General features: G+C 55.9%; 9 protein-coding genes across 9 annotated transcripts; 4 read left to right on the forward strand and 5 right to left on the reverse strand.

Annotated features, from left to right (window-relative positions):
• Positions 1 to 780: 780 nt before the first annotated feature.
• On the forward strand, positions 781 to 2,612 carry DCS_05055 (serine hydroxymethyltransferase; the record flags this gene model as incomplete). Its single annotated transcript, XM_040802361.1, has 5 exons — positions 781 to 915; positions 989 to 1,045; positions 1,101 to 1,194; positions 1,269 to 1,406; positions 1,465 to 2,612. The coding sequence occupies 5 exons, from the start codon at positions 781 to 783 to the stop codon at positions 2,610 to 2,612; spliced, it is 1,572 nt and encodes a 523-aa protein (XP_040657394.1).
• Positions 2,613 to 3,021: 409 nt separating this feature from the next.
• DCS_05056 (uncharacterized protein) lies at positions 3,022 to 5,973 on the reverse strand (the record flags this gene model as incomplete). Its single annotated transcript, XM_040802362.1, has 1 exon — positions 3,022 to 5,973. The coding sequence occupies one exon, from the start codon at positions 5,971 to 5,973 to the stop codon at positions 3,022 to 3,024; it is 2,952 nt and encodes a 983-aa protein (XP_040657395.1).
• Positions 5,974 to 8,612: 2,639 nt separating this feature from the next.
• On the forward strand, positions 8,613 to 9,722 carry DCS_05057 (bromodomain associated protein; the record flags this gene model as incomplete). Its single annotated transcript, XM_040802363.1, has 2 exons — positions 8,613 to 8,913; positions 9,058 to 9,722. The coding sequence occupies 2 exons, from the start codon at positions 8,613 to 8,615 to the stop codon at positions 9,720 to 9,722; spliced, it is 966 nt and encodes a 321-aa protein (XP_040657396.1).
• Positions 9,723 to 10,773: 1,051 nt separating this feature from the next.
• DCS_05058 (g-protein beta subunit) lies at positions 10,774 to 12,260 on the forward strand (the record flags this gene model as incomplete). Its single annotated transcript, XM_040802364.1, has 5 exons — positions 10,774 to 10,815; positions 10,936 to 10,973; positions 11,057 to 11,183; positions 11,268 to 11,585; positions 11,835 to 12,260. 5 exons carry the CDS (start codon positions 10,774 to 10,776, stop codon positions 12,258 to 12,260), a joined length of 951 nt encoding a protein of 316 aa, XP_040657397.1.
• Positions 12,261 to 12,937: 677 nt separating this feature from the next.
• DCS_05059 (uncharacterized protein) lies at positions 12,938 to 14,186 on the reverse strand (the record flags this gene model as incomplete). Its single annotated transcript, XM_040802365.1, has 4 exons — positions 12,938 to 13,122; positions 13,195 to 13,550; positions 13,611 to 13,711; positions 13,827 to 14,186. The coding sequence occupies 4 exons, from the start codon at positions 14,184 to 14,186 to the stop codon at positions 12,938 to 12,940; spliced, it is 1,002 nt and encodes a 333-aa protein (XP_040657398.1).
• A 708-nt stretch (positions 14,187 to 14,894) lies between these two features.
• DCS_05060 (Rossmann-fold NAD-binding protein) lies at positions 14,895 to 16,676 on the forward strand (the record flags this gene model as incomplete). Its single annotated transcript, XM_040802366.1, has 3 exons — positions 14,895 to 14,915; positions 14,971 to 15,255; positions 15,309 to 16,676. 3 exons carry the CDS (start codon positions 14,895 to 14,897, stop codon positions 16,674 to 16,676), a joined length of 1,674 nt encoding a protein of 557 aa, XP_040657399.1.
• Positions 16,677 to 16,956: 280 nt separating this feature from the next.
• Positions 16,957 to 17,852, reverse strand: DCS_05061 (uncharacterized protein; the record flags this gene model as incomplete). The annotated part of the gene is made up of 4 exons (XM_040802367.1): positions 16,957 to 17,025; positions 17,086 to 17,247; positions 17,322 to 17,450; positions 17,520 to 17,852. 4 exons carry the CDS (start codon positions 17,850 to 17,852, stop codon positions 16,957 to 16,959), a joined length of 693 nt encoding a protein of 230 aa, XP_040657400.1.
• Positions 17,853 to 21,090: 3,238 nt separating this feature from the next.
• Positions 21,091 to 22,003, reverse strand: DCS_05062 (eukaryotic ribosomal protein L18; the record flags this gene model as incomplete). Its single annotated transcript, XM_040802368.1, has 4 exons — positions 21,091 to 21,168; positions 21,237 to 21,604; positions 21,702 to 21,806; positions 22,000 to 22,003. 4 exons carry the CDS (start codon positions 22,001 to 22,003, stop codon positions 21,091 to 21,093), a joined length of 555 nt encoding a protein of 184 aa, XP_040657401.1.
• Positions 22,004 to 23,338: 1,335 nt separating this feature from the next.
• DCS_05063 (uncharacterized protein) lies at positions 23,339 to 24,584 on the reverse strand (the record flags this gene model as incomplete). The annotated part of the gene is made up of 4 exons (XM_040802369.1): positions 23,339 to 23,579; positions 23,633 to 23,769; positions 23,826 to 24,101; positions 24,189 to 24,584. 4 exons carry the CDS (start codon positions 24,582 to 24,584, stop codon positions 23,339 to 23,341), a joined length of 1,050 nt encoding a protein of 349 aa, XP_040657402.1.
• Between the last annotated feature and the right edge of the window lie 2,178 nt (positions 24,585 to 26,762).

Below are 26,762 nucleotides of genomic sequence, written 5' to 3' on the forward strand. Positions count from 1 at the left end.
ACTCCTCCAACATCATGCAGCCGGTATTATTACGGCCTCGTAACACAATCTCGTATTGTACATCTACCTGTACGTCTGCTCGCATGTGCTCTACAGTGCATTACAGCAAGTACGAGTGCGATTATCCTTTCATTGTAGGAAACCAACGTAACGTCTTAGCGAACGGGAACGTTGTACCGTCATCAAGCTCGGCGAGGCGGCAAGACGGAAGCAAATACAGCAAGTACATTGGTGGGAACCGCTTGCGCTGGATGATAAGTATTATTACTTACTGTTGACCACGGAACACCAGAGTGCGGGGGTGGTTGGCTGGCGGGTATCGGCGGTCGGAGCGCATCGGAGGAACTGCTACAAACAATCAAGCGGCAGCCCACTAGAGCCGCTGTAGGTGGAGGTAGGAAGTACCTTAGAACCTCCCTGCCAGACATGTGTGCACGGGTATTTGGTACATAGCGGTGTACCTACCTGTGGGGTTCCTATGTTAGTTGCAAGGTCCTCCATATTATCTCGCGGCACTGATTATCACGGGGCGCCTACCTAAGAATATCCCTCCCTGTGCTCAGCAGCATACATGTACTGTAGTGGTTGCTGGTATCGTCGTCACCTCCGTCAGACATTTTCAACGGCGTCGGCCCTCCTTCGCAATTCCTTCACTCTTCACGTCCCCCTCCATCCTGCGACTCCTCCAAAGTCGCCCCTTTTGAACGATTGACACCCGGCACCCGTTCCTGCACAGCTAGCTTCCCTCGTTCCTTTCATCCAAGATCCGACGACGACGGCATGTCTCTGCCAGGTCTGCGCGGCTCTTCGCGTGCCTTCCGGGGCATTGCGAGACCAGCGGTTTCCCCCGCCGGTAAGCTGTTGTGCGCTTCGAGGAGGACCAAGTCGTCCATGGCCCTCGACGGCCAGCAACAGGTTTGCCGCGCCCCGTTGGCCTAACCCAGGTTTGCCTGCCGTTCTCCGCGTTGCTGACCCTTTTCCTCGACAGCTCCTCGCCGCCCACCTCCAACAGGCGGATCCAACCGTGTTCGACATCATCGAGAACGTGCGTATCGTCCGACGCTGCGGTCACCGATCGGCTGCTAACGGGCGGCGAGCAGGAGAAAAAAAGGCAGAAGCACTTTGTCAACTTGATTCCGTCCGAGAACTTTACCTCACAGGCAGTTTTGGATGCGCTCGGTAGCGTGATGCAGAGTGAGCAGATTTCCCGAGCCTTTCCAGAACGGCAATGAACGAACGAGGGGCAGGATTGCTGACGCGGAGGATAGACAAGTACTCCGAGGGCTACCCCGGAGCGCGCTACTACGGCGGCAACGAATTCATCGACCAGTCCGAGCGCCTGTGCCAGCAGCGTGCTCTTGAAGCTTTTGAGCTGGACCCATCGAGCTGGGGTGTCAACGTGCAAGGTACGTTCGGCTTTCTGCCGACGGCTCGGGTGGACGACTGGCTTATCATGTCACGCAGCTCTCTCCGGTGCGCCCGCCAACCTGTACGTGTATTCCGCCTTGATGGACACGCACGACCGACTCATGGGTCTCGATCTTCCTCACGGCGGCCATCTTTCGCACGGTTACCAGACTCCCACGAAGAAGATTTCCTTCGTCTCCAAGTACTTCGAGACGCTGCCGTACCGGTTGGACGAGTCGACGGGCCTCATCGACTACGACAAGCTGGAGGAGAACGCACTGCTGTACCGACCCAAGATCATCGTCGCGGGTGCCAGCGCATACAGCCGGCTGATCGACTATAAGCGCATGCGCGAAATTTGCGACAAGGTCAACGCCTACCTGCTGGCCGACATGGCCCACATCTCCGGCATGGTCGCTGCCAAGGTTCTTCCCGGCCCCTTCCCCTATGCCGACATCGTGACGACGACGAGCCACAAAAGCCTGCGCGGGCCTCGAGGCGCCCTCATCTTCTTCCGGAAGGGCGTTCGGAGACAGAACGCGAAGACGAAGGAAGACGAGATGTACAACCTCGAAGGGCCCATCAACACATCCGTCTTCCCCGGCCACCAGGGCGGCCCTCACAACCACACGATTACGGCTCTTTCGGTGGCGCTGAAGCAGGCTCAGTCGCCCGACTTCCGCGCCTACCAGTCGCAGGTTCTGGCGAACGCGAAGGCCTTTGCGAAGCGCCTGGGCGAAGAGAAGGGCAAGGGTGGGTTGGGATACAGCATCGTCTCGGGCGGGACCGACAACCACCTGGTGCTGGCGGACCTGAAGCCCCACGGCGTCGACGGCGGCCGCGTGGAGCGCGTGCTGGAGCTGGTCGGCGTCGCCGCCAACAAGAACACGGTGCCCGGAGACCGGTCGGCGCTCGTCCCCGGCGGCCTCCGGATGGGCACGCCCGCCATGACGACGCGGGGCTTCAACGAGAATGATTTCGTCCGCGTCGCCGACGTCGTCGATCGGGCGGTGACCATCGCCGCTCGGGTCGACAAGGCCGTGCGTGCGGCGGCCAAGGAGAGGGGCGAGAAGAACCCGGGAAAGCTCAAGCTGTTCCTCGAGCACCTTGGCAGCGGCGAGAACGAGCCGGAGATTGTGCAGCTGCGGAGTGAGGTGGAGGACTGGGTGGGCACATACCCGCTGCCGTGGGAGGCGGGCCGGTAGATGATGGCGGCCACGAGGAAGGCGGATGACGAGTCGTACCATTGCGGAGGTTGGGTCCAGGATTTATCATACCTCAGGCCTGGGGAGAAATCACATGAAAACGAGGATCAACTCCTCGACGCAAGGAAATCACTGGCCTCTGCCGGTGGAGAGGTGAAAATATAATCAAGGGGTAGAGCAGGGGTGGGCACAATGGTCGAGGACAGGTAGCTGCTGCATCTATATTGGACATGATATATGTACGCCGCTTGCGTGATCTATGAGACAAATCTCTACGAATATCTGCCGCCGCTAGTGAGGGGGTTGCATGCTCTACAAAGGAGACAATGAAGGGTGTGCCAATATACTTGGAGAGAAGTGAGGAGTAGAGAAGGAGGGGGCGTAGTCTCGCGCAGTGTGGCATCCAGTATCAATTTCCGAGGACTTTCCGGACGCTCTCGCGTGCGCGAAACAGGTCGTAGTACGCCCTTACACGATGCAGTTTGTTGAAGGCGATCTCTGGCCCGCCGTACTCTTCGACAATGGCATGAAGGGCAGGCCAGAGAGCAAAATCGGGCAGGGAAGGGGAGGGACCAGCCAACAGGAAGGTATTCGAGCAAGCGGATTCCCAGCTGGCAATGGCCTGCATCAAGAAGTTGGGAATGGCGGGTTTCGAGCAAGTAGATGGGGTGGGGGCAGAGACGGGCACGGCACGGAGGCGGAATTTTTCGTGGAGGCCGAGGGCGCGTTGGAAGAGGGTGAGGCTGGCGGCGAGCTCGGCGGGTTCGGGAGCCGGACTGTGATGCGGACTGGAGCCAGGGCGGTGGGTGATGCTGCCCGGGCCGTAGACGGCGTCGATGTACAGCAGGACGGCGATGTCGCCTTCCACGGTGGACCCTTGAGAATCGTTGTCGACGAAGCGGACAGGTACGCCGTCGAGTGGACTGTCGGCAACGGGGGCAACGCTGCCACGAGCGTAGCTCACATCGTACTCGGCGAGCATCAGGGCGACGCGCATGTTCATGACGGGATCGGCAGCGGTGAAGAAACGCGGGGCGCGGGTGATGTGGAGGACGTCGAATCCGGCACCGTAGTGAGCGTGCCAGTCAAATCGGGAAGCACGATTCTCGGCACCGAAAGCGCGGAGCATGGCGACAGCGTCAGCCGTCTGACCGTTGCTAACGGGACGGGCGTCGGAGCGGGACTTTGCCGTGGCGCCCTGACCCCAGATGAGGGTCTCGTCGGCGGCGAGGAAGGTGGCTATGCGACGGAAGGTAAGGGAGATGCGGACGCCGTCGAAGGCGAGCTCGGCCGCCGTCTTCTCACGAGCGGCGCGTCGGTCCGGACGGATGGCATGCAGCCATCGGCCGTTGGTGGCAAGGCCCATGCGGCAGAGGGAGTTGTGACGAAGGCGGAGGCGGAGGACGGTGCGCTGATGAGACTGTGGGGATGTCGGTGGTGACGTTTTCCGTAGCGAAGTTGGTGATGATGCTCGTGCCGGTGGTTTGGCCTGTCCACCACGACGACCTGCATCTTCACCACCTGTTTGGCCGTCACCACCACCACACCCAGCTCCCCCAGCTCCCTCATCACCCGCCTTAGCTTCGGCGACCCTCGACGGCCGCTTCGTACGCAGAACCATGGTCCTCTCGGCGCCGAGGCTCACGTTGGCGATGTAGGAGTGAGGAGCGATGTCGAGCGTCTTGTCGCTATGCTCGTTGATGTAGTCAGCACCGTCACGGTACAGCTGGATGAGCACGTGGTTCACCGGGTGGCCGAGCTGTCTCTCGACCGCATCCTTGACGGCGAGGACGGCGGGCGAGAACGGACGGAGCGGCGGCGCCTCGTCGGACGGGTGGCGATAGACAGGGACATCACCGTCAACGGTGACGGCGCCTTGCACGGCGACGAGGCGTGGCACCTCCCCCCCCTGGTGGGACATGCGCTGCCATTGCACCTCGTCTCGGAGGCTGTCGAAGATGGTGGCCTCCACGGCGGGCGGGATGAGGTTGTCGATGACGTCGGTGTCACCTTCGCCGAGGCGACGCTGGGCGGCATGGGTATCTGTGTCTGTGTCTGTAGCCGGACCCGAATCCGCATCCGAATCCGCAGCAGAACCGGCGGTCGTGCGTCGTGCTTTGTCGTCTTCTTCTGTCGTCGCTGCCTCGCTCGTCGGCCTTTGTTCGGGGCGCAACTCCGTCATGATCGGCGTGGCGGCGGCTGCAACTGTAGCAGCAGTCGTAGCTGTAGCTGTGGTTGTAGCTGTAGCGGTAGCTGCAATGGCAGCGGTAGCTGCGGCGGTACCTGGAGGTGATGCAGGCGCATGAAGCTGTGGTGTCGAAGTCGAGGTCGTAGCCTTTGGTGGCGTCGATTGGGTCAACCCGGAGGAGGTAGGTCCATCGACCACCTTCTCCCCGCTTCCACCCGCTTCCGCCTTGTCTGGCCCCCGAGCGACGGACGCTAGCGTGAGCTTCGACAGCTCCAACACGGCCTTGTCAACGCCGATGCCGATGCCGATGCCGACTCCGAGTCCGACTCTGATGCTGTCGTTGGGGGGTGACGGCGACTCCGACGACGCGGGCGACGTCCTCGGCAGCCCCAGGGCTTCGGCGACGTCGGCGCCGCTCAGAACGGCGCAGCCCGTCAGCTCCAGAAGGTTCCGCATCGCCCGGTCCCGGCGCGCCTCGCTGCGGTAGCCGCAGCAGTCCTCGACGATTGTGATGGCCATGCCGTGGCCGGCGGCGTCGAGAGCCGTCGCGTAGACGCCGACGTTGGCGAGCGAGCCGCAGAGGAAGACGTGCATGACCATGCGTGACCGCAGACGGCGTAGAAGGGAGGTGCCCTGGAAGGCCGAGTAGCTGCTCTTGCACAACACCGAGTCGCTCCCGGCAACGGCAGCAGCCACGGTCGGATGCAGGTCGGCTCCGGGGGACGGGTGCTGGACGCACAACCCGTCGGCGATGCTCAGGAAGGCTTCGGGGTCCTCGTCTTGTGCGCTGGTGTCTCTCGTCTCGGCCTCGGCCTCGGGCGCCATGGGGAGTTCGGAAACGATGTTCGTTGTGCTCCGATAACCCCGGTCCCGGTTTCGCGGCCGGTTCTGTTGGCGGCCCGACGTCGGCTGCTCCACGTCGACGGCATCGGATACGACGATGGGCTCCTCGTCGATCGGCCGTCGGTCCGTAAATCGTGACTGCACCCACACGACGTCACCCCCTGCCGCGCGCACCGTTTTGGCGAGCAGCACGGATCGCTCCGCAAAACCGTCCGGAGCCGTCACTGGCAACGCGCCATCGGCGGCCAAGAAGTCGGTCTGCAGGTCGACGGCCAGCAGGGCCTTGCGCGTCGTTATCTGCGGCAGCGCCGCCGTGTCAAACGGAAACATGATTTTCCTCCTTTTTTTCCCTCCTTTTTTTTCCTCCTTGATTTTGGTGTAGGGAGTGGAGGAAAGGGGGGGGGGGGGGGTGGCCTCTTGACTTCTTGGTGGCCTAGTCACTGATTCAACCGACACGTAATTTGTGCTGGGCATGAGCGCGCACGCAGTATTTAATGATTACCTGCCGCGTCGAGCTCGGAGTCCGGCGGACAACCAACGTACGGACGTGTAGGTACTTGTATTATTTCTTCTCAATTCGCAACCGGGTACCTGCAGGGGGCCAAGGGGTGTTGAAGGAGGGGAGAGGCCGCCGGCCGAGCAGAGGGCAACACGCAAGGCCTGGAGCTATCCATGGGAAATGTGATAACTGACCGAGACTCGTCATCGTCCTGCTCTTGCTCGGGGCAAGGCATGGCTCAGCTGAACACAAGTTTGGCTGCGGCTGCGACTGCGGAGAGGGAGAGGATGTAGGTGTAGACCGTACTTGGAGAGTAGGACGAGCTCGCTTCTGCGGCACACTCTCCTCTCCTCCAGAGGGTGACTTTGAGGCATGGCAGCAATTGCCAGGAATTCAACATCAGCAGCACGGCGGCGCCGGCACTCCAATCTCGCTTCCACGCCTGCCAGCCTGTTGCCAGCCTGTTGTTCTAGAACGGCCGAGGATCGCGGCGATGACGGTGGGGATGGCAGTTGACTCAGGTACCTAACGAAAGTACTTGTCGAGTATTAGTACAGTACTTTGAGTGCCTAAGTACTGTACAAAGGTAGGGTAGGAACGCCGTACCTGTATTTACTGTACCTATTCGCCTAAGTAGGTACTTAAGTAATCCAGTTCACTAGATACGGAGTAGCTGGACAATATTATGTACTTGCATGCACACACGCCTACCTACCTACTACCTACTAACTTAGGTAGTATATACTTCTACACCTGCATGTACTGAGTACAGTAATGTAAGTAGGTCCTGAAATGCAAAATTTCGTACCTAGTGCTCAGCAGGTACCGCTTACAGTACGGGGTGCGCCTATGTACTAGGTAAGTACCTACGTGTGCTGCACGTTGTTTATCACAGTATCATCATATTGCCGCACAAGTACATAGGTACCTACTTAGTACCTATGTACTAACACTCTCTGGCATTGTCGTACTCACACTCACACTTGACTAATACGTAAGTACAGTACGTAGTACGGAGAAATACGTAGTACGGAGAACAGTACTATATGTACAGAGTATTTGTAAGTACAGTAGCTGTACAGTAGTACAAATAATACTGCCTAATACTTGGTAATTAGTGCCTGCTGTATAGTATTCCTTCGTGCTAGCACATGGTCATGGCTGGCTGATGTGGATCGCCGGCTGTGGCGAAGCGAAGCGGCCGAGGGCTGGCTTTGCATTCCCGCTGTTGGTGAACGGCAGGTTCGTTGGCTGGGTCCGACTGTATTCTGGATTGTTATATGAGTTTCGAGTCCTTGGTATTACAGGCACATATGAGCCTCTCATTGGGCCATAGACAGACCAGGGCGAACCCGCCACGTGCCGTCGAGCGACGACACTGGTCCGACGGTGATCGGTCTTTAAGTGCGTGAATCACGGGTGTGTGCGTGCTTGTGGATGCCACAACAGTACGAGCACCGACCATGCTACGCGTCAGCACCTGCGAATGTCGATGTCGATGCCGCCGACTTCGTGATTCGGATGAGACTTGGGTGTGTTGTCGTTCAATCGTCGTACGAGTTGCAGGCAAGTAGTCCGGTGAGTGAGCAGTGCAGCACAATGATGGAGGCTTGCACCGAACAACCAGCCAGTGACCGAGTCGCACTCCTGCCAGCGGGCCCCGTTCGCTTCGTGACCGAACGCTTCCATCCACTCGGCCGAGCATGCAACAATGCCATTCCAAGACTCACAGCACCAGGTACCTGGATTCATACAATGAAGGTAGTCAAGTACGACTGGTGGCAAGAATTTTCCGTAGGTCATATCTACCACGCACACGCATGAAAAATTGAGCATCGAGGAGGAATGCATTTCTTGTCATTATCAAGTGGGCGGCGAGCTTCGAGGCGAATGAATGTGCTGGTGACCTGTAGATGGTCGTATTGTGCTCGAGAAATGACACCAACATGCTACTAGGTATCCAACAATAGTCCGTACTTGTAGTCATACGTACATGTACAGTACTAACATTGTATTACTTGTAGTTGTCTACTGTACAGTATCTACAGGGCTGTGCAGTGCAGTAATTACTTGTACGTGTGCTTGATTATTATAGGATGTGACCATTAAGTAAGTACTTACGGAGTACGGAGTACAGTACAGTAATATATTGTTGGAACTTCCCAGAAGGAGTGTGCCATTGGATGAACCGGCCTTTAACCGGTCGCCTCACTTGACGCTAGTACGGTGACGCCAACGCCAGCTTGACCCAAAGCTCTTTTCCGCTCGTCTCAGCCCTTCTCATACGATAGATCGCAGTCCTCCTTCGGATGAATCGATTCGCACCCTCCCGACGAAATGGCCAGCCTTAGTCCATGATATGCTTAATAGAGCCTTGTTGTCATCGGCGACGAAACCACCGTCCTTGGCACCATCCAAACTTCCTCGCTCCCCCACCGTCTCCTGGCAACCAGGGCCAGCTGAGTCGGCCATGTCCAAGCGGAGCCTCTCCCCCCACGATGCCAGCGAGTCCGGATCGGAGCCGAAGCGCACCAGGGTGGACGCACCCCGTGCTGAGTCCCCTGCGGCCCCGGACAGCCTCCTCGCCCTCGAGCCGACGGCTGGGAGGGACGGCGATGACGGCGAGACGGCGATCCAGTCGCTGGGCCCCACGCACCACTTTCACGCCCGTTGCGGCCTTCAGCGGTCGATAGCCGTCGTCCTCCGTCATGACGGCTTCGACTCCGCCACACCCGAGGCCATGGAAAGCTTCACGGCCTTGGTCGAATCATGTCAGTCTCACCCCTCCCTCCTCCTCCTCCTCCTCCTCCCCCTCCTCCTCTCCCATATCCATCTCCTTCACCCCCCTCACCAACATCTTGTCGGCTGTATCCTCCTCGCGTGAACCCCATCCGTCGCTGACCCCCGCTTGCCAGACATGGAGTCCATGGTCGAGGAAATCAAGCGGTTCGCCATCGCTGCAAGGCGAGAACGTCCCACCCCAGTCGACTTTGCCCTCATGCTCCGGCACCACAACCTGCCCATCGCCTCGCTCATGTCGCATCTGAAGAACCCCGTGCCAAAGGAGCAGCGGGCCCCTACCTTCGCGGATGTCGTATGCGCCGACTCCGACGCCCTCACCACTCTCCCGCTGCTCGGCCCCGAGCTCAGCGGCCAGGCAGATAAGGAGGCGATGAGCTACATACCCCCCTCGTTCCCCGATTTCCCAAGCCAGCATACCTATCGCTTCACCCCGCGGGAGGACACGGTCGTCCGCGACTCCAAGAAGATCCGCGAGGAGGCCGCCCGCACCGCACAGCAAGGCGAGGACGCACTACGACGCTTGGTCCGCGCTTCCAAGATGCGGAAACAAAAAGAGGTCAAATCGCTCGTCGAGAGGGATCCCGAGGGCAAGGAGCGCTTCCGCCTGTGGGAGTCAACAATGAAGCGCTTCATGGGCGCAGAAGCACGCGCCGAGAACGCCGACCAGGTCGACATCTCCCAGCACAGCATGATCGTGAACGGGGATGCCGTCTTCGCCCGCAGGGAAGTCTCGAGGCAAGGGAAGCGGTCGGCCGGCCTGTCCGTGACCGGGAAATAGGTATTTCAAGGGGCCGTTCGCGGCACGTGGCACCCGCTGGACGACCACGAGGACGAGAGGCATTCTCGACGCTGTAGCCGCCAGCCCCAAGCGCATGCCTCATGTATGCGGGCGATGTATGAGCTAGCTACAGCCGCATTTGTAATCATGATACCCTGAAATTGAAGTGAATGACCGTTGGCAAAAATACCATCTCGACTAATCTGTCATGATGAATAGGACTCGTGCACCCGTGATCACGATGCGCATGGGCGGACCTTATCAACCTTTCCATACAAACAGGAGGTATTTCCAAGAATATTTCGACTGCTGGTGGCGAGAAATGGAGGAAACTGGTTCACCATGATAATAACCGTGAACTTGATACAATGCATGTTGTGAGCTTCGCATTTCCGGACGTTTGTTTGTGGGATACTGTCGAGTCCATGCCAGGCTCAAAGATTCAGACACCACTCTATCATGGCTACAGTGAAAAAGCCGTCACTGCATATTCAGAGTTGACCATCTCAAAGGGGAATATCTTCACATCGTTGTTTATACGAAGTACACCGTGCCTACAGTACTTCTGCCCTTCGTGCGACTTCCCGGTTCTCCCGGGTAGGTCAGCACTCAGCTTGCCTGGGTTATGGCTCACGACCCACCACGATCGTAGATGGGTGCTACTGTACGGAGTACGGAGGCACAACTACTTACTGTACTCCGTAGCATTGTGGCAGTAATACAAGTCAGTAATACTCCGTACGAGTACGTATGGAGTACTAAAGGATGGAACTAGTATCACTCCTTAAGTAATACTTGAGTGTACAAGGGGGGAGTAGTCCAAGGTACTTGGACCCAGGTACCTCAGAACAGCCTAACGCGGGCGGCCCTAATTTTCCACCCACACAAAAAATATCCCAATTTCTGTTGAAGGACGCCTTGAGCCCAGAAGTCTGCCCCAGTGTGTGCCCCCCAAGGTTTTGCAGTCGAGTCGAACCTTTTGAACTTCCTTCCCCTCCCCTCCGCACTGCACCGTTCGACAACCTGCTGCATCGCCTCGTCAACCGTCGCCATGGCTGAACAATTGATCCTCAAGGGCACTCTCGAGGGCCACGTACGTTCTGACTACCCCCTCTCCTGACTTCATGTTGCTCCTCTCCTGGCCTCCTCGTCGGCTTCTGGAGAGATGAAAACGCGATCGTGTACATAGCCGGAAGTGCTGACTTGAATGCAGAATGGTTGGGTTACCAGCCTGGCTACCTCCATGGAGAAGTATGTCAACCCGCGAGCGCTCTGACGACAGCGCCAGAACGTCCCATCGAGAGATGCTAACATGGAGCCTCTCAACACCACAGCCCCAACATGCTCCTGTCTGCTAGCCGAGACAAGACCCTGATCATCTGGAACCTCACTCGCGACGAATCCCAATACGGCTACCCCAAGCGATCGCTCAAGGGCCACTCCCACATCGTCTCGGACTGCGTACGTCATTATCGCCTCGCCTCGCCTCGCTGCTCGATCATTCCCGAGAACGACGAGAACTAGGCTGACAGGTGATGGAAATAGGTCATCTCCTCTGACGGCGCCTACGCCCTGTCCGCCTCTTGGGACAAGACCCTCCGCCTCTGGGAGCTCGCCACCGGCAACACCACCCGACGATTCGTCGGCCACACCAACGACGTCCTCTCCGTCTCCTTCTCCGCCGACAACCGCCAGATCGTCTCCGGCTCGCGCGACCGATCCATCAAGCTGTGGAACACACTCGGCGACTGCAAGTACACCATCACCGAGAAGGGCCACACCGAGTGGGCGTCCTGCGTCCGCTTCAGCCCCAACCCCCAAAACCCTGTCATCGTCTCCTCGGGCTGGGACAAGCTCGTCAAGGTACGTTCGCGAAGAAATCTATCAAGGAATTCCCCTGCCATGCCGGCGCCCACTTGCCTCGCCTCGCCTCTCGTCCTTCACATGATGTTTTGCAACAATTCAAGTATTTGCTACTTCAGAGCCTCCGGGCCATGAGACAATCTATTTCACCATTGCCCTGATTTCTACACAAAAAGCAGACGCGCGGCGGGCATGGGCGCTGCCGGCATGGCATTCGCACGAAATGGCAGCCATCGCTGACAAGTACAGGTTTGGGAGCTCTCCACCTGCAAGCTGCAGACCGACCACATCGGCCACACCGGCTACATCAACACCGTCACCATCTCCCCCGATGGCTCCCTGTGCGCCTCCGGTGGCAAGGACGGCACGACCATGCTGTGGGATCTTAACGAGTCCAAGCACCTGTACTCCCTGAATGCCAATGACGAGATCCATGCCCTCGTCTTCTCCCCCAACCGATACTGGCTCTGCGCTGCCACCGCCAGCAGCATCATTATCTTCGACCTCGAGAAGAAGAGCAAGGTCGACGAGCTTAAGCCCGAGTTCACCTCGGTTGGCAAGAAGAGCCGGGAGCCCGAGTGCATCAGCCTGGCCTGGTCCGCTGACGGCCAGACCCTGTTTGCTGGCTACACCGACAATGTCATCCGCGCCTGGGGCGTCATGTCGAGGGCATAAACGGTCCTTCCCCGCACGCGATGCAGCGGTGTAACGTAATCGGAGAGTGCAACCGGGGGAGCGGCTCCAAGGGAGAGGGGAGTCGATGGGGATCGAAGACGGTAGATCATGGTGGGGCGTCATATGGCTGGCTTCCTCTTTTGGTCTTTATTGATTCGAAGGACGCGGGGGAAACAAAACATCTGACGAGGCATGAGGCAAAATTTGGCCATCATGCTTTGTTCTTGCAATAAAGAACCGACTTTTTAACTGAATGGACTGCCCTCTGACCGCTGGCTCGAGGGGAGTGACCGAACCGTAGTGACTGCCTCGTGACCGTTGCCCCACCAGCCGTCTTTCCTCCCGTAGCACTCTCGAGCGTGCAGGTGAAGCACATGGGGACGGAGAAGCAAAACGATGGATGAAATCGTTGGCATAAAGTCTGCCTGCTTTCTCTAACCGCGCCGCTCATGACGCACGGCAGCTTTTCGAACGCCGTAATGTACAGTGGACCCTTTTGTTGCGCATGTCTATACTTGAACCCAGAACCTCGCTCGATGTCCAGCGAATCCTGCGGACTGTGTGATGCTTCCCCAACCCCCCACAAACTCACTCCCAACAAGCCCTCCCTCATCTCCCCAGGCTGTGCAAATCCTCGCGGCCAGCGGCCTTTGCAGGTAAGCCGATCCACGGGCCCCTCACATAAACGGGGGCAGCGAGAAGGGGTACCCGCTGTACTTCATGCGGAAGACGCTCATCAAGAAGCTGTTGAAGATGAACATGACGCCGACCCAGAGAAGAGCGGCAATAAGCTGGCTGCGCGGCTCCGTCATGCGGGGGACGCGAAACACGAGGGCAATGGTGGTGAATGCCAGAATGCCGTCTGTGTCACCAAGTTAGCTTCGAACAAGCCGGAAAGGGGAGGACGAATATGACGGAGGAGGCAAACGCTTACAAATCGCAGCCACAATTTGCGTCTCCAGCCCCAGTTGATTTGAGAAGTTGTTAACAATATATGTGACACCACCTTGGCCGTTGCCGCTCACGTATGGCACCTTGCGAATGTGGTTGAACATGTGGCCGCTGATAAAGAGCAAAATGGCAACCATAGTACCAGCCGCCCAGACATTGCGGTTCTGGACGATAGGCAGAACATAGGGACCAAGAGTGGCGGCCAGGGTACAGACACCGACGACGAGCGTCACGCCCGACGCCCAGCGAGCGTAGTTAATGGGACGACGGATAAGCACGTGGCGACGACCAGGCAGATTCTTGATAATCCAGTCATTCACATCCTCAGCGGTCGGGGGACTAATGCGTGCGTCAGTTAGTATGTTGCTCATCAAGTTCTTGAGCCTTCCGGTAACTAACCCGCTGACGAAGTCGTAGCGAAGTGGGTCGGCGGAGGCAGCGGCATGGGGACCGACGGTAGGCGGGTAGAGGAACAAGACGGGAGCGGTTTGGAGACCGTGCTAAGAATGAAGATGAAATGATCAGTACCCAGTTGGATGTAAGAATGTGACGATGAGTGAGGAAAGCGAGGACTTTGGGGGTGACAGCCTGGGTCGGGAAAGGTATTCAACTCACATCGATAAAGACGTTACGGCCCTCAGCAAAGTCGAGAGTAGCAAATAACGTGCGTGCCTCATCCTTACTGTCCCCATTGACCCAGTTGCGTCCGATGAGGTCCCATTCCGGCTGAAATTCGCGGCAGACTTGACAGGCAAGACGCGACTCAAGGGCGGTGAGAAGAACGGCAACAGTGTAATCGCGGGGCCTCTTGGTCAGCTCCTTGTACGATTCTTCGTTCAGAGAGATGGTCGAAGAGATCTTCGATAATCGGCGGAATTCGTCGTATCGTTGCTCGCTCGACTTGGCGGCCGAGGCAGAAGCGACGAAGCCGGCGACGATGGTGCACGCGGATGCGAGAGTGTGAAGGAAACGCATCGTGTGAATGCTTCCCAATCGGGGTGCGTGCAGAGGCCGCAATTGGCGATGGTTAAAGCTGTGATGGATGCTGGCTGCTGTGCTAGTGCAGGTGAAGGTGAAGCTTCGTCGTTGGCTTGTTGGTCGTGGTTGTTTTGTGGTGGAGCTCCCCGCGCCCTCGGTGCTCTCTCTGCTCCTAACAATGCGAGGTATTAGAGGCTGAGGTGGCCTTACAAGTACAGCTGCGGTACTGTCCGGGTGCCTGAGCCAGCCTTGGCTGCCAAACTTCTGCAGGGCGCCAACTCACCGCCTGCCGCGCAAATCTGCAGGGATGTCACGTGCTGAGAGCGCGCCCTGAAGTCCCTCAAGTTGAAGAGGTCAGCCATTGATTGCGCTAAGCCGCATTCAGCATCATGTTTACTACGCAAATGGGCGGGGAACAGTTCTTGGTTGCCAACATGTATTTCGTTTGTCCTTTCGTGCCTGCACTTCCAACTATCCCTAATCCTCAAAGTTGAGCCATATAAATCAACCCAGCATTCATTCCGTCGTGTCATTGTGAGTCCAGTCAGCATAGGTCGTCTCATCTCAATCACCTTGCACGACGAGCTGCTCTGTCAGCATCTCGCTCACTATTGCAGCGAGTGCAGTACAGCATTATTCAGTCGCGTCTGCACTCCGCTGCGAAGCCATCACGCTTCTTCACCATTTGCAAGGATAACAGCCGTTATGGGTGCCGAAACTGGCGAGGTAAGCATCGTTCCCTCGACGTGTTTGTTTGTACCCGCATCTGACATGTATACAGCGCATGACGCGCATACACAAGCTCGAGTTGAAGCACCGCGACAACATGCACAAGACCGACAGCATCAAGCGTGACGAAGAAGCCCGCCTGCTCAAGGTCCGGTTTCTGATTTCTCGAGACGAAATTGTTGCACTGAAGGACGACATCGCCCTGAAGAACGCCAAGATCGCCGCTGAAACAAAGCAGAGCGACAAATTTCGCGTCGAGTTGGCCCAATGCATGGAGGCTGCACGTGCGCAGGAGGCCTGGATTAAGAAGCAAGATCTTCAACTCGCCAAAGTCAAGGTACGCGCGCCCGTGGCATGGATCAGGACCAAATCAACGGCTGACATCATTAGGCGGAGTTGAACTCGCTCAGCGGCTCGAAGCAGGACGCTGGCAAGGCCCTTCAAGAAAAGCTTTCTCTCACGCGCGAATTGAATCGCATCAAGCCCGAATTAGAAAATTTGCAATTGCAACTAGCCAGCTACCAGGCCATGGTGGGGGAAAGGAACGACCTTCGACGCCAAGTAGACTCGTTAGAGGTGGAGCTCGACAACGAAAAGCGGTCGCGGCAGAGGGCTCAGCCAAAGGAAGACGATTCTGCCATCGCAGAGCTCAAGACAAAGTTGGACAAAGCAGAGCAAAAGCTTTTGGCCGACAAGAAGGAGCGAGAAAAGGCGAGAAAGCAGCACGAGAGGGATCTGGCCGAGGCTCAATCAAAAAACGAGAGACTGGAAGACAGGATCGAGTCTCTCAAGGCTAAGTACAAGAGTGTTCATGGCGAGCTGAAGGAGACGCGGACACAGCTACAGATGTGCCAGGACGAGCTCCAAAATTTCAAGAGGACGGACTCACGATCGAAGGATGGCACGAAGAAGACGACGATAGCGGAGTCGGGCCGCAGCCGCAAGCGTCCCGCGCAGGAGATGAGCTTTGAAGACATTGTCATTCAGACGCCCGGAAACGTCGAGAAACCTGACAAACGACCGGCAGCTAGGAAGCGTGGCGAGAAGACAGCACTGGGTGCGAAGTCTACCTTCTCAATCACGCCGTTCTTGAAAAAGACCAAAAGCCTCTCCGATGAGACTCTGGAGGCGTCAGCGGACGATGAATCGGACGTCGCCGGGCCGGATTCGACCTTTGTGGACAAGGGAAACAACACTGGACAGACGGAGGCGATGGCAGAGCCGCTCGTCGAAGATGCGCTTTCGGAACTGGCACCTGGGCTTCTGGAAGATGAACCAGTCTTGAAGTCCAAGGCCCAGCCAAAGGTTTCCAAGCCCCGCGGTAGGCCAAGGACTAAGGGCCTCACCGAGGCAACCTCTGTTCAGGCAAACAAAGTCCCGGTCAAGGCAGTCAGCGATACAGCGGTCTTGAAGCCAGGAAGCTGTTTAAAGAAGGACAAAGTCGCCGAGGTGTCGGTCATGGTGGACCAGGAGAATGTCACCGCTAAAACATTCCGAAATGCGCCCGCCCTCCTGCCCAAGGTACCGGAGGGTGATGTTAAGAAAAAGAGACGAAAGCTTCTGGGCGCCGTCAACTCGACGCTGCTCGATGGCGATGACGAAGACTGCGAGGCGACGGCGAAACCGGCCAAACCAACCACCATGCCATCCAAACGGGCCAGAACGCAGCTTGGTGGTGTGAGGAACGCGTTTGCGGGCGCGTCGTTTTCGCCCCTGAAGCGAGACAGGCGTGGTGTCAACGCCAGCTTCCTGGCTTAGCCGACAGCGGCAACGAACGGGATACGAATCAGCCTGTCGGCATGCTCGATTTTCAACGGCGTTTTGCATTTGTGGGCACTGGGCGGTGTCCTGGCATGGGATTGGCGGGCGTAATTGGGAATAACCGAACTGAAGTAAACCTAACGACACGGTGTCGTATGTTGTGTAAAGAGTACGCATTGATTACATTTCGTCTCCGTTACGGACGGCCACTGTTGCGCCCCTGATGTTGGTGCAGTCTGTTCGGATACGTTCAAGTACGTCTACTGAACGACGGGTATCATGCTTCCGGATCTAAGGTGACGCCGCGTTTTCTCCGCAGAGCAACAAAGTATGCTTCCTTGCTTTCCTGTCGCAGGGTAGGGTCAGCATGAGCCTGGAGGGAGGGACAGCAACGAGATGGACCCACGCTCCTCGACGACTCTGGCTTCTCTCTATGCACCTTTGAAAACAAGACTTTGAGCTGCCGCTCCAGCTTCTTGTCCTCGGCGCCTTGGTAAAACTTGCAGACGAAGTGACCGCCGGGGCGGAGGGTGTCACTGGCGAACCGCAGCGCGGCGGCGCACAAGTCCTGGTAGTCCGACACAACCAGTAAGCGGCTGGTGAGGATACATGGAGAGACTGGGGTGGAGGAGGAGGTCACACCATGCTGCCAGCGTGGTCGCGGAAGACGTTGCCGCTCGTGTTCATGAGCCTGTGATAGGGATTACTCAGCGTGTTCGTGCCGTAGCCGGTGGTTTGGTGCCAGGGTGCTGACATATCACTTAGAACAACCTGAAATCATCGGTCAGGTCAGCGCGTGGTGATGGACTGATTGGTGAGGGGCCTTATGGTGTCTCCCACATCGACAAGACCCATGCTCTCCCCTGATTTTGCACCGGGAGCCTCGACTGGCGCATCGACCATGTGCCGCTCTTGATCGATGTAACTCGGCTGGTCGATGGCCGTCGCCGGAAGGCCCTCCTCCTCTTGTCCGTCACCAGTGGCAGGTTTGGTCTCGGTATCTGGCGGGAGTTGAGCAGGCGGGGCGCTGTGGGTGCGGCGGATGAAGTCCTTGACGAGCGTCTGCACCATGGGCGAGAGGAAGTCGCCCTGAAATGTGGCGACGCCGTGGGGGGGCTGCGCGGGGATGAGATCGATACCGATGACGCGGCCGTGAGGACGGGTGCGTTCCATTGCGACCTAGCCCGAGGTGAGATTCATTGAAGTCGTACGGATAATGGCCGATCATCAAGTGGCACCATCGGCGTGGGGTAAGACTACCTGCGACCAGCTGCCTGGTGCGTAGCCCTGTGCTAAGGTCAGACGAAAGTCGTGCAATCATGGCAGCAACCCATATGGATAGAGCCGTGGAGGACTCACTAGATCGACGACGATCTGTCTTGATTTGAAGAATCTATACTTGGCATCCATCTACAACTTCCGTCAGGCTCTTTCGCATCGACGTGATCATGTTGAACGATGCGATGCTGAGAAGGGTAAAGTTGGCTACCTCGAGCAGTTTGAACGCCGCCCGGCTCTTGAGGCCGTGGACTTTGGCATCACGGGCGTACATGTCTCGACCCTGACGCTGCTTCCACCGTGATGACGCGGAAGAGGATGCGCGGTTCAGACATGCTGGCTGCTGACGACATAAGGAGGCAAGACGGGAGGAGCATGACGACGGTCGATAGGGGAGAATGAGGAGAGGCATGGTTCTGATGACGACCAGGCCGGGGCGAGCCCCGAGGTGCGCTTGTTAATGCTGCGCTGCGGCTGATCGAATTGTTGCTGCAGGTTGAACGTAAGTATGTATGTAGTCGTACGTGACCCTTGTAAACTTCACAATGGAGGTTAAGTAATAATATTAATTACCAGGTACGGAGCAACTTCGACGTACGTACTTACAATCCCCCAGCGCTTGTGGGGCTTTCCAAGTACGCACCTAAGTAATTACTCACTTCGGTGTACTCCGTAGATGTAAGTATATCCGTCCTTGTAATACTCCGTACGGAGTACCTGTACGGAGTATTACATGCAAGCAAGTACATCCACAGTAAGTATACTCCATAATGCTTGTAGGTACCTACTTAATAGTAGCCAGGTACGAAGTACAGTAATAGGTAGTAGGTACAGTAGGTGTACGATGGATGCTACTAAGATTTACACCTACTGTACGTGCATAAGTGCTTGTACTGTACATTTGCAGGGACCTGTATTCCACGCACCACAATTACATACGTATATCGTGCAGTAAGGCGCCAAAATGTATAGAGTACGGACGTGATTGTTATTGTCCATCAGTGGTTCTTGTTTCGTCGCACCTATACGAATAATCACAGTTCAATACCGTATACGATGTACCCCGTATAATGGAAGAATACCCATGCTCATGCGTACTGTACTTACCTATTCATGTACTTACTGTAGTTAGTTGTAAGTAGGTATACGTAAGTACTGTACTTACTGTACAGTACATGCGGTCTGTACATACCGTACTCCGTACTCCGTGTTCGCACCAAACCAGGAACGGAGTTCAGTGTGCAGTACTCTGTAGGACCCCACCATCTCCTAGTCCGCTGGCGTTTCCCGCTAGTCCCAAGGGCCATGTACTGTACAAGCCTCGGTTCCTGCATCCGTAGCGTCTTGCGTCAGTCAGCGTCTCATTCCTTGTAGCCTACGGGGGGCTAATTCATTTCAGCAACCCCTTTCCGGACTTTCCGCAGTCATCAAACTCATTGGCAGAGAATATAAAGAACATCTCACTGCACGCTGTTCGCTCACCCCTTCGTCAAATATCTTCATTTTTTGGTTGAATTCGCCGTGTTCGCTGGGCCAAGAAAAAGCAAAGCACGATGCAAGCTCACAACATGACCACGGTTCCAGGTCTTGTCGTCCTTGTCACTCTCCTACCCCTGCTCATAACTATTGTCTCCTTGGCGAGAATTTCTTCCGTCATCATGGGGGGCGTCGACGCGACTTCTCGCCACGGCCATGATGCCAAGTTTGGTGTTTGACGGATGGCTAAGCAAGCCAACATACGACATATATACCTGTACACGTGCAAGTATACGTTGAATTCCGCCAGGCCATAAGCGTTCGGCCGATCGTAGAAAGGACTGATCGACCTCTCGGCAGCGGGCTGAGTCTGAAACTACGGCCACGGCCCAGGATGCGGGCACGAACGCACGGCGTCGATAGATCAAGACTGCAAGGCGAAGCGGTCACCAGCGCATGGCTTATGCAGCATTGATTCGAACCTAATAAGTCAACCGATAAGGAGACCTAGCCAGGGGAAGTGCTATTATTCCTGGTGCAGCGTCGTGTCCTGAACTCCGAAGACATCTCGTGTACGGCACGCGACTCGAAGTTCAATGAAAGAAACAAATAACCGACCAGTTAGAGACTTTTCTCCATTTGCCGCTCTCTCAGAATCTTGCAGGGCACTACGGAGCCATACCTCGACATGCCATTCGGATTCTGGAACACACATCCTGCGAGTATTTCAGTCACGTCATCGTCTATCTGGTGGTGGATGAACTTGTGGTACCGTTAACAGTGAGGAAACACGTCTCCCACTGGCCACTCCTCGCATTTAGCCCGCAAGCAATGAATATGTCAACGCCATGACCAATCAAAGCACCTTGTCTCCCCGGGACATCGTAGCCGGACTTCGATTCCGCGCAGACTGGCAATGGTTCATCGCAACGACCTCACTACGGCAGCAAGACTAGTGGAAAAAGAGACCGGGATAGCATCCTCTGCCGTTCCCTCTTGCGAGCAGCTATTTTCTTGTTGGGTTCCTGAGGTGGTGTATGGTGGTGCCTAGATGATGGAATGTTGGATGGTGCGAAGGACTTTCTAGATGACCATGTCGGCTTTCGCCATGGCGAGGTGTAGTGAACAATGAACAAGCTACCGATCTCCTTCCGTCCCTTCCCGCTCAGTCATACATGGCGATCAGCAGGTGCTTACCGTCCACTCCACAAGCCGTTTAGGACGAAGGGGGAGCTGAAGATGCGAGTTTCATCATGGCGAGCTTAGCGATCGATCCTTAGACAGCAGGGGTGCGCATCGGGAAAGCCGCATTACTCTCCATTTTGCGGATGGAATGAGACGAGGCAGCTAGAGAGTCCATCCAAGTAGTCTTTCCAAGTTGATTAAACTGTTGCACCAGCATCAACATGGCCAGTCCATGCAGGGTTGCATGCCGGATAGGTACGTAGTACGTGCTCTTACATGTTGGAACTGCACATGGCGTATGTAATCAATGCCAAGAATTTGCATCGATGTTGATGTAGTGAGATACCGAGCCACGCCTGTCCCATGCAAGACCCAGATGTTAAGCACAACACAAGTATCAACCACTCGTCCGGCCGCTGTCGTGACAGAATCCGACCCTGGCCACCCCGCACCCCTTTTGAACGCAACCACCTTAAACCTTGAAGCCGCGAGAGCGTCTGCGGCCACGGGCCTTCTCGAACTTGCGTCCCTTGGACTCGATGTAGGGTTTCTAAGAGGCAGATGTTAGCCGCCGCCTGGCTGCATGTAAATCGACCGCCGTTCATGTAGGGAAATTACCTTGTGCTTGTGGGGGCCCATGCCGAAGTGCTTGACGGCCTCACGGGCATTCTTGGGACCACGCAGGATCAGGGTGTTGCTGCCGGTAGGGGCACGGAGGGCAAGCTGGTCCAGCGTGATGGTCTCACCGCCGGCGGCCACGATGCGAGCGCGGGCGGTGGCGGTGAATCGCAGAGCAGCGACAGTGACCTTGGGCACGGCCATCAGGCGGTTGTCATCCGTGACGGTGCCGACGACGACGACGGTGCGCTTCTCGCCCTCCTTCTTGACATTCTTCGTGATGCGCGACAGGGAGACCGGGGGGCGGTTGATCTTGGACATAAACAGCCGACGGAGGACGACCTTGTTGAAGGAAGCATCGGTACGGCCTAATTGTACAGAATTCGTTAGCTGCCATAACTTCTCGTTTGTGCTGCCTCTTGAATCACATCTGCCTGCAACTCTGGGCATGGGGATTGGACGTACGGGCCAAGAAGCGGTAGAGCTTCACCAGGAGCTTCAAGTAGACATTGTCGCTCTTGGGGGCCTTGCGGTGCGTGCCCTTGACGTGGTGGCGGTCGAGATCGATACCTGGAGAGAATAGCCATCGTCAGCCATTTGATTCCGGTATGCTCAAAATTCGGCTGCTCAGTCATGCCGAAGCAAGACGGCGCCGAATGGACGCAAGGAAGGCGGGGAGAGGCCCGGTCTCAAGTCAATGAGAAGGACCAACTCCCGCTTCCTCACTCGCACACGCTGGCTGATCCGGATGGTGTTCACGTACCCATGGCGGCGGTGTTGTCGACGAAGCAGTTGGCGATGCGATCTTCTCCTCAGGTTCGAATGGTGCTGCGAAGCCCAAAGGCACTGAGGGAAAATTCAGGGCTTGCGGGAGGGGCGGTGCTGATTGGCTGAGGATCCCCACACAAAGGCGGTCGAACACGGCAGTTAGGGCACAGTTGGTAGAAGTTGGATGTGGAGCACGTGAGTTGACAGGATTACTTAAGTCATGAGTACGGAGTATTACTCCGTACAATTAATAAGTACAACCACTTATTACTTAATCCGGAGTATTCTGTATAAGTAAGTATTATTGCTAAAACACCGTGCTACGCTGTGGGGTACGAGCACGGAGTATTACAGTACTGTACTGTGCGGAGTACTCCGTACATGTAACTACAGTAATAAGTGATTACAAAGAGTACGGAGTACTTTCCTACAAGTAGGAATACTTACTTACAGTAAGCACTTACGGTAACTGCTTTCGTAGCTGCTGATTTATTTCGCCGTCCTTAATCTATTACATACTGTAGTTGTACGGAGTTGATGAGCACAGATGATTGTACTAACATTTGTTCCAGCGTACTGCTCCGTAGAGTACGGAGTACAACCAGACCAACCGTATTATTACTGTATAATGGAGCATACAACTACGCTTACTTGTATGAATGGAGTCTTCCTGGCTACTAGGTAGGTAAATACATGCAAGTCCAAGCAGGTGTATGTAAGTACTCCGTACATGCAAGTACGAACGGATCTGAAACCGCCTGATGGTGACGGGCATGTACCTGCCTGCTGGTCATGGCTGTGGAACAAGTTCAGAGGCCTCACCTCAACGTGACCGCAGTATGTGTGTGGTCTCCTGCATCTAGGCAGAGGCACCGGCACTGGTGATTTTCATGCCACATGTCGGAACTAACGAGTGAGGCACGCAAAGTTGTATATTCTCAATCCTCGCTGTTTACAGAAATTGCGTCGTCCTTTCGCTTGCGACGCCCATCCATCTCAGGTGTTTGAGCTGCCTCTCTCGCATCTATGATCTAGCAACATGACTACTATCCTATCCATGCTATCCACCGCTGGTGCTTTCTGCTATATGTTTTCGAGGGCGAACGCCCCTTGATGCGCCCAAGGTCTAAAACACGTGTATAGTCTGCCTCTCCCCCGGCTACAATTCTTCTCGCTCTGGCGGCAACCAGCCGACCACCATCCAATGCCAACTGACACGACGGGGAAGGCAACAAGGAACATGTGACAGTGTGGGCGAGAGGTGGTCTCCGATGGCGGCCGACCGCAAAACACAAAAGCTACCGACCGGTCTGGTCAACAGTCTGGTTCGTATGCTACAGGAACTCGGGTTCCGACTCCGGCTTGAGGCTGACGAGGAAGTCGCGAGTCATTTCAAAGCTCAGCCAACTTGACGCCATGCTGGGCGCAACTTTCAGGAGATTCGGCACGATTCCCTTGTAAAGGCCTCGTATGCCTTCGTGTCTGACGATCATTCGGATGGCGTCCGTGATGGACTTGTACTGGTATCCCATGCCAGACATGGTGTTGATCTGGAATCGGCGACGGAGCACGTCACTGTAGATCCATCAGCGGGGATGTCGACGGCGAGAGGAGGGTGAGAAACGCACAAGGGATAGGTGCAGGTTTGCGCAACCGCGCCTGATATTGCACCGGCGAGGAGCCTTCGTGCAGCGCTCGGGTGTCTGTCGCCTTCGGGGGTCAGGTATTTCCGTACAGACTCGTAGACCATAAAGTTGAGGCCAACCTGTGTCAAGATTAGCATAATAACCAAGCACCTGACCGTTCACGGACACCACGTACGTAGGGGGCCACGCCCGCCACTGTCGGAATAATGCCTCTGTATATTGCCGAGACGCCGCCCTCGGTCTTCATCATGTGGCTCATAGTTTGCCACATGCCTGGCAGCTTCTTTGGTTTGTCTCCCAACTCAGCAAAGCTGGCAGTCTGGATGGAGAGTCGGGTGCGGACGATGTCAAGTGGGTATGTGAGGAAGACCGAGGTGATGCCGGCAACACCGCCGCAAACTAGGCGAGTGAGGGGTGCCAGATCGGCGCCCGGGAACGGCTCAAAAATGTTCTTGCGAGGAAGAGAGGAAGAGAGTCAGCATGAGAGAAAAAAAGTGAAGACGAAAACATCTCTTTTGGGTATAACCGGGAGCCATACTCGTTTGTAAAAGTTATAGCTGCTGAACTGGACAGCGGAGTAGGGCACGATGCGAATGCAGTTTGTGCCGTTGCCGCGCATAAATCCTCTCCAACCCTCCTCTCTCCACATCTTGCCCAGTGCTTGGCCGACGGACAGCTTGTAGGCATCTCGACCGACGCTTTGGATCTGCATCAGAATCTTTAACCGCTCCAAGGGGGAAACGACGGTGCGGGAGACGGCGCCGGCAACGCCACCAGCGCAAAAGGCCGCTATGACTGGTTGAGACACCTTCTCCCGCAGAACGATAAAGTCTTGGGATGGCTTGGGAGGCTCCTCGTAGTTCGTTTCGGAATGCATGTTGTCGTTGGCTGACGTGGAGGGCGTTTGTAGCTGAGGTCCCCGGACGGCGGACATGGTAACGGATGATATGATACGAAGATGCAAAAAACAGCGGCTCAGTTGGGTCTCACAAGCCCCACGCCGTGGTTTTCGAGCCTGGATCCCCTCGCTGCCTTGCCGAATAGCATTTAATGGTTGTACTCTCGATTCGGCTGATATTGCTTCAGTCCTCGGGTGAGTACCAGCTAGATGGCTGAGGCTCCACCTGGGGAAGGAGACGCAGCGTTCGGTTACAGTTCAGTTGATTGTAGCGGCATGCTCATTTGCGAACTGGCGGGTATATGGTATTGTCTGAGAGTGGCGGTGCAAGAGGTACGAGGACGAGGGGTTCTGTGAGCAGTTGGTGACTGGTTCCGAAGAACGGGATCGCCGATGCGATCGATTTCTCGCCAAGGTCAGCAGAGACGAGCAAGGATGCAGGACCGACGACAGGGGCGACGCAGGGTGGACGCGTGCTCAAGAGGATGTGCGTGCTTGGCCGATGGATGCGCCGGCGATTGAACGGTAGTCACGGGGAGAAGGGGCTGGCGAAGCGTCGAGGCAAACGTTGAGGATGCTTTGCTGAGGTTGTTGGCCTGTGGAAGTGAGATCGTCCAGTGGCTTGGCAGATAGGTGGATGGAGAGTGGATGGCTGGCTGGCTGACATTTCGGCGCTTCGTTTCGTGGCAGCGGGGGATTCTGAGGTGGCCCCTCGAGTAGGTACTCCGTACCCCGTAATACCCCGTATGTATGTAAGTACAACTACCAGTACAGTACTTGGGTGTCCGAGTAAGACTTACTTAGCTGCACAAGGCTTGTCGGCAACGCCACCAACTGCACCAACCAATCGAAGGGTCTAACAACTAATATGCTTCAGCTCAGCCAGGGGGCGTTTGAACGCCGGCTCGGAGCAATTGCTACTGAGTAAGTTCTCCGTACAATATTCATCGTTATACGGTGTACTCCGTAATTCGAACTCATTTCTCTATTCGTATGAAATTCCGCAAATACGCCCTACCGCGCCCCCGATACTAATATTTAGCGTCTATGCAATACACATAGATGGATAGCGTCTATACGGAGTACAGTAATTACAGCACGGAGTATGCAAGTATTTGCAGTACAAGCTAACCACATGTACTCCATGCATAAGACTTGAATATCTCGAAAGTACTGTACATATGCCGCTCATTATATGCCGCTCATTATTCTTTGCTGTACTCCTCAATAGCTCTGCAGACCTTATCAGCATCGACGACTGCTTGCGCTGACTACTGGGGTCGTTGTGATTGCCTGGGGCGCTATGACTGCCGAGACCGCTGCTACTGGTACGGCGGCGGTGGCTGCTGAGGCCGCTGTCACTGCCGACCTGCTGCAACTAAGTACCTACCCACCTAATTCGTTATGATAACCTGCAGTTACTGGGACGGCTATACCTGCTGGAGATATCGCGACTGCCTGAGTCACTGCGACTACCATCGCTATGTAACTATCCGGGCCCTTGTCAACGCAGGAGATATTATGACCACCTGGGCTACTGTGCCTAGGACTGCTATGGCTACCAGAGCTGTTGTGACTGTCTGGACTGTTGTAAATAAAGGTCGTTATGTATCTCTACATGTATGTTACGTACAAGCGCTGGAACTTATGAGTAGTAAGGCGATGCAGGGCGCCATGCGAAAAAAATCGTTTGAATAGTAGTGAAAGGGGTTCGTATAATTATGGCAATTTTACATACTTTGCTCTGCTTCAGTTGGCTCGGGAATCCTTGTACAGCAATCAGGTGGCGGGAGCTGCATCCAGCCATCGATGGAAGCCGGCGAGCAAGTATGAACGCCACGGCACCTGACAACACCGCCAAGCAGCTTAGGAAGAGTTAGAGCCGATATATATCATCTTTGATTGCATCAAAGGCCTAAAATACAAACAACTATCAAATTATCCCGAGAGCCTACCTACGCTGCCGCATGCTCCATGTCTCATCCGAGGTGTTGAGCGACAAAGAAAAGTTCCTGGCGGGCGCTCATCGCCCAGGGATATCGCCAGCGTCTACGCAGTTTTCCGCCTTACCGACCAGTGGCTGTAGAACCAAAACGAAAGATGGGGATGCAGAAAACGCAAGCAAAGGAGAAAGCAAGAGATATTGTCCTGCCATTTTTTTCATGATACCCAGACCCGCGTACCCTCGAGCCCACAACGCCAAGGACGGTTGAT

The sequence above is a fragment of the Drechmeria coniospora genome, chromosome 02 (genome assembly GCF_001625195.1).
Source record: "Drechmeria coniospora strain ARSEF 6962 chromosome 02, whole genome shotgun sequence".
Classification (NCBI taxonomy): Eukaryota; Fungi; Ascomycota; class Sordariomycetes; order Hypocreales; family Ophiocordycipitaceae; genus Drechmeria; species Drechmeria coniospora.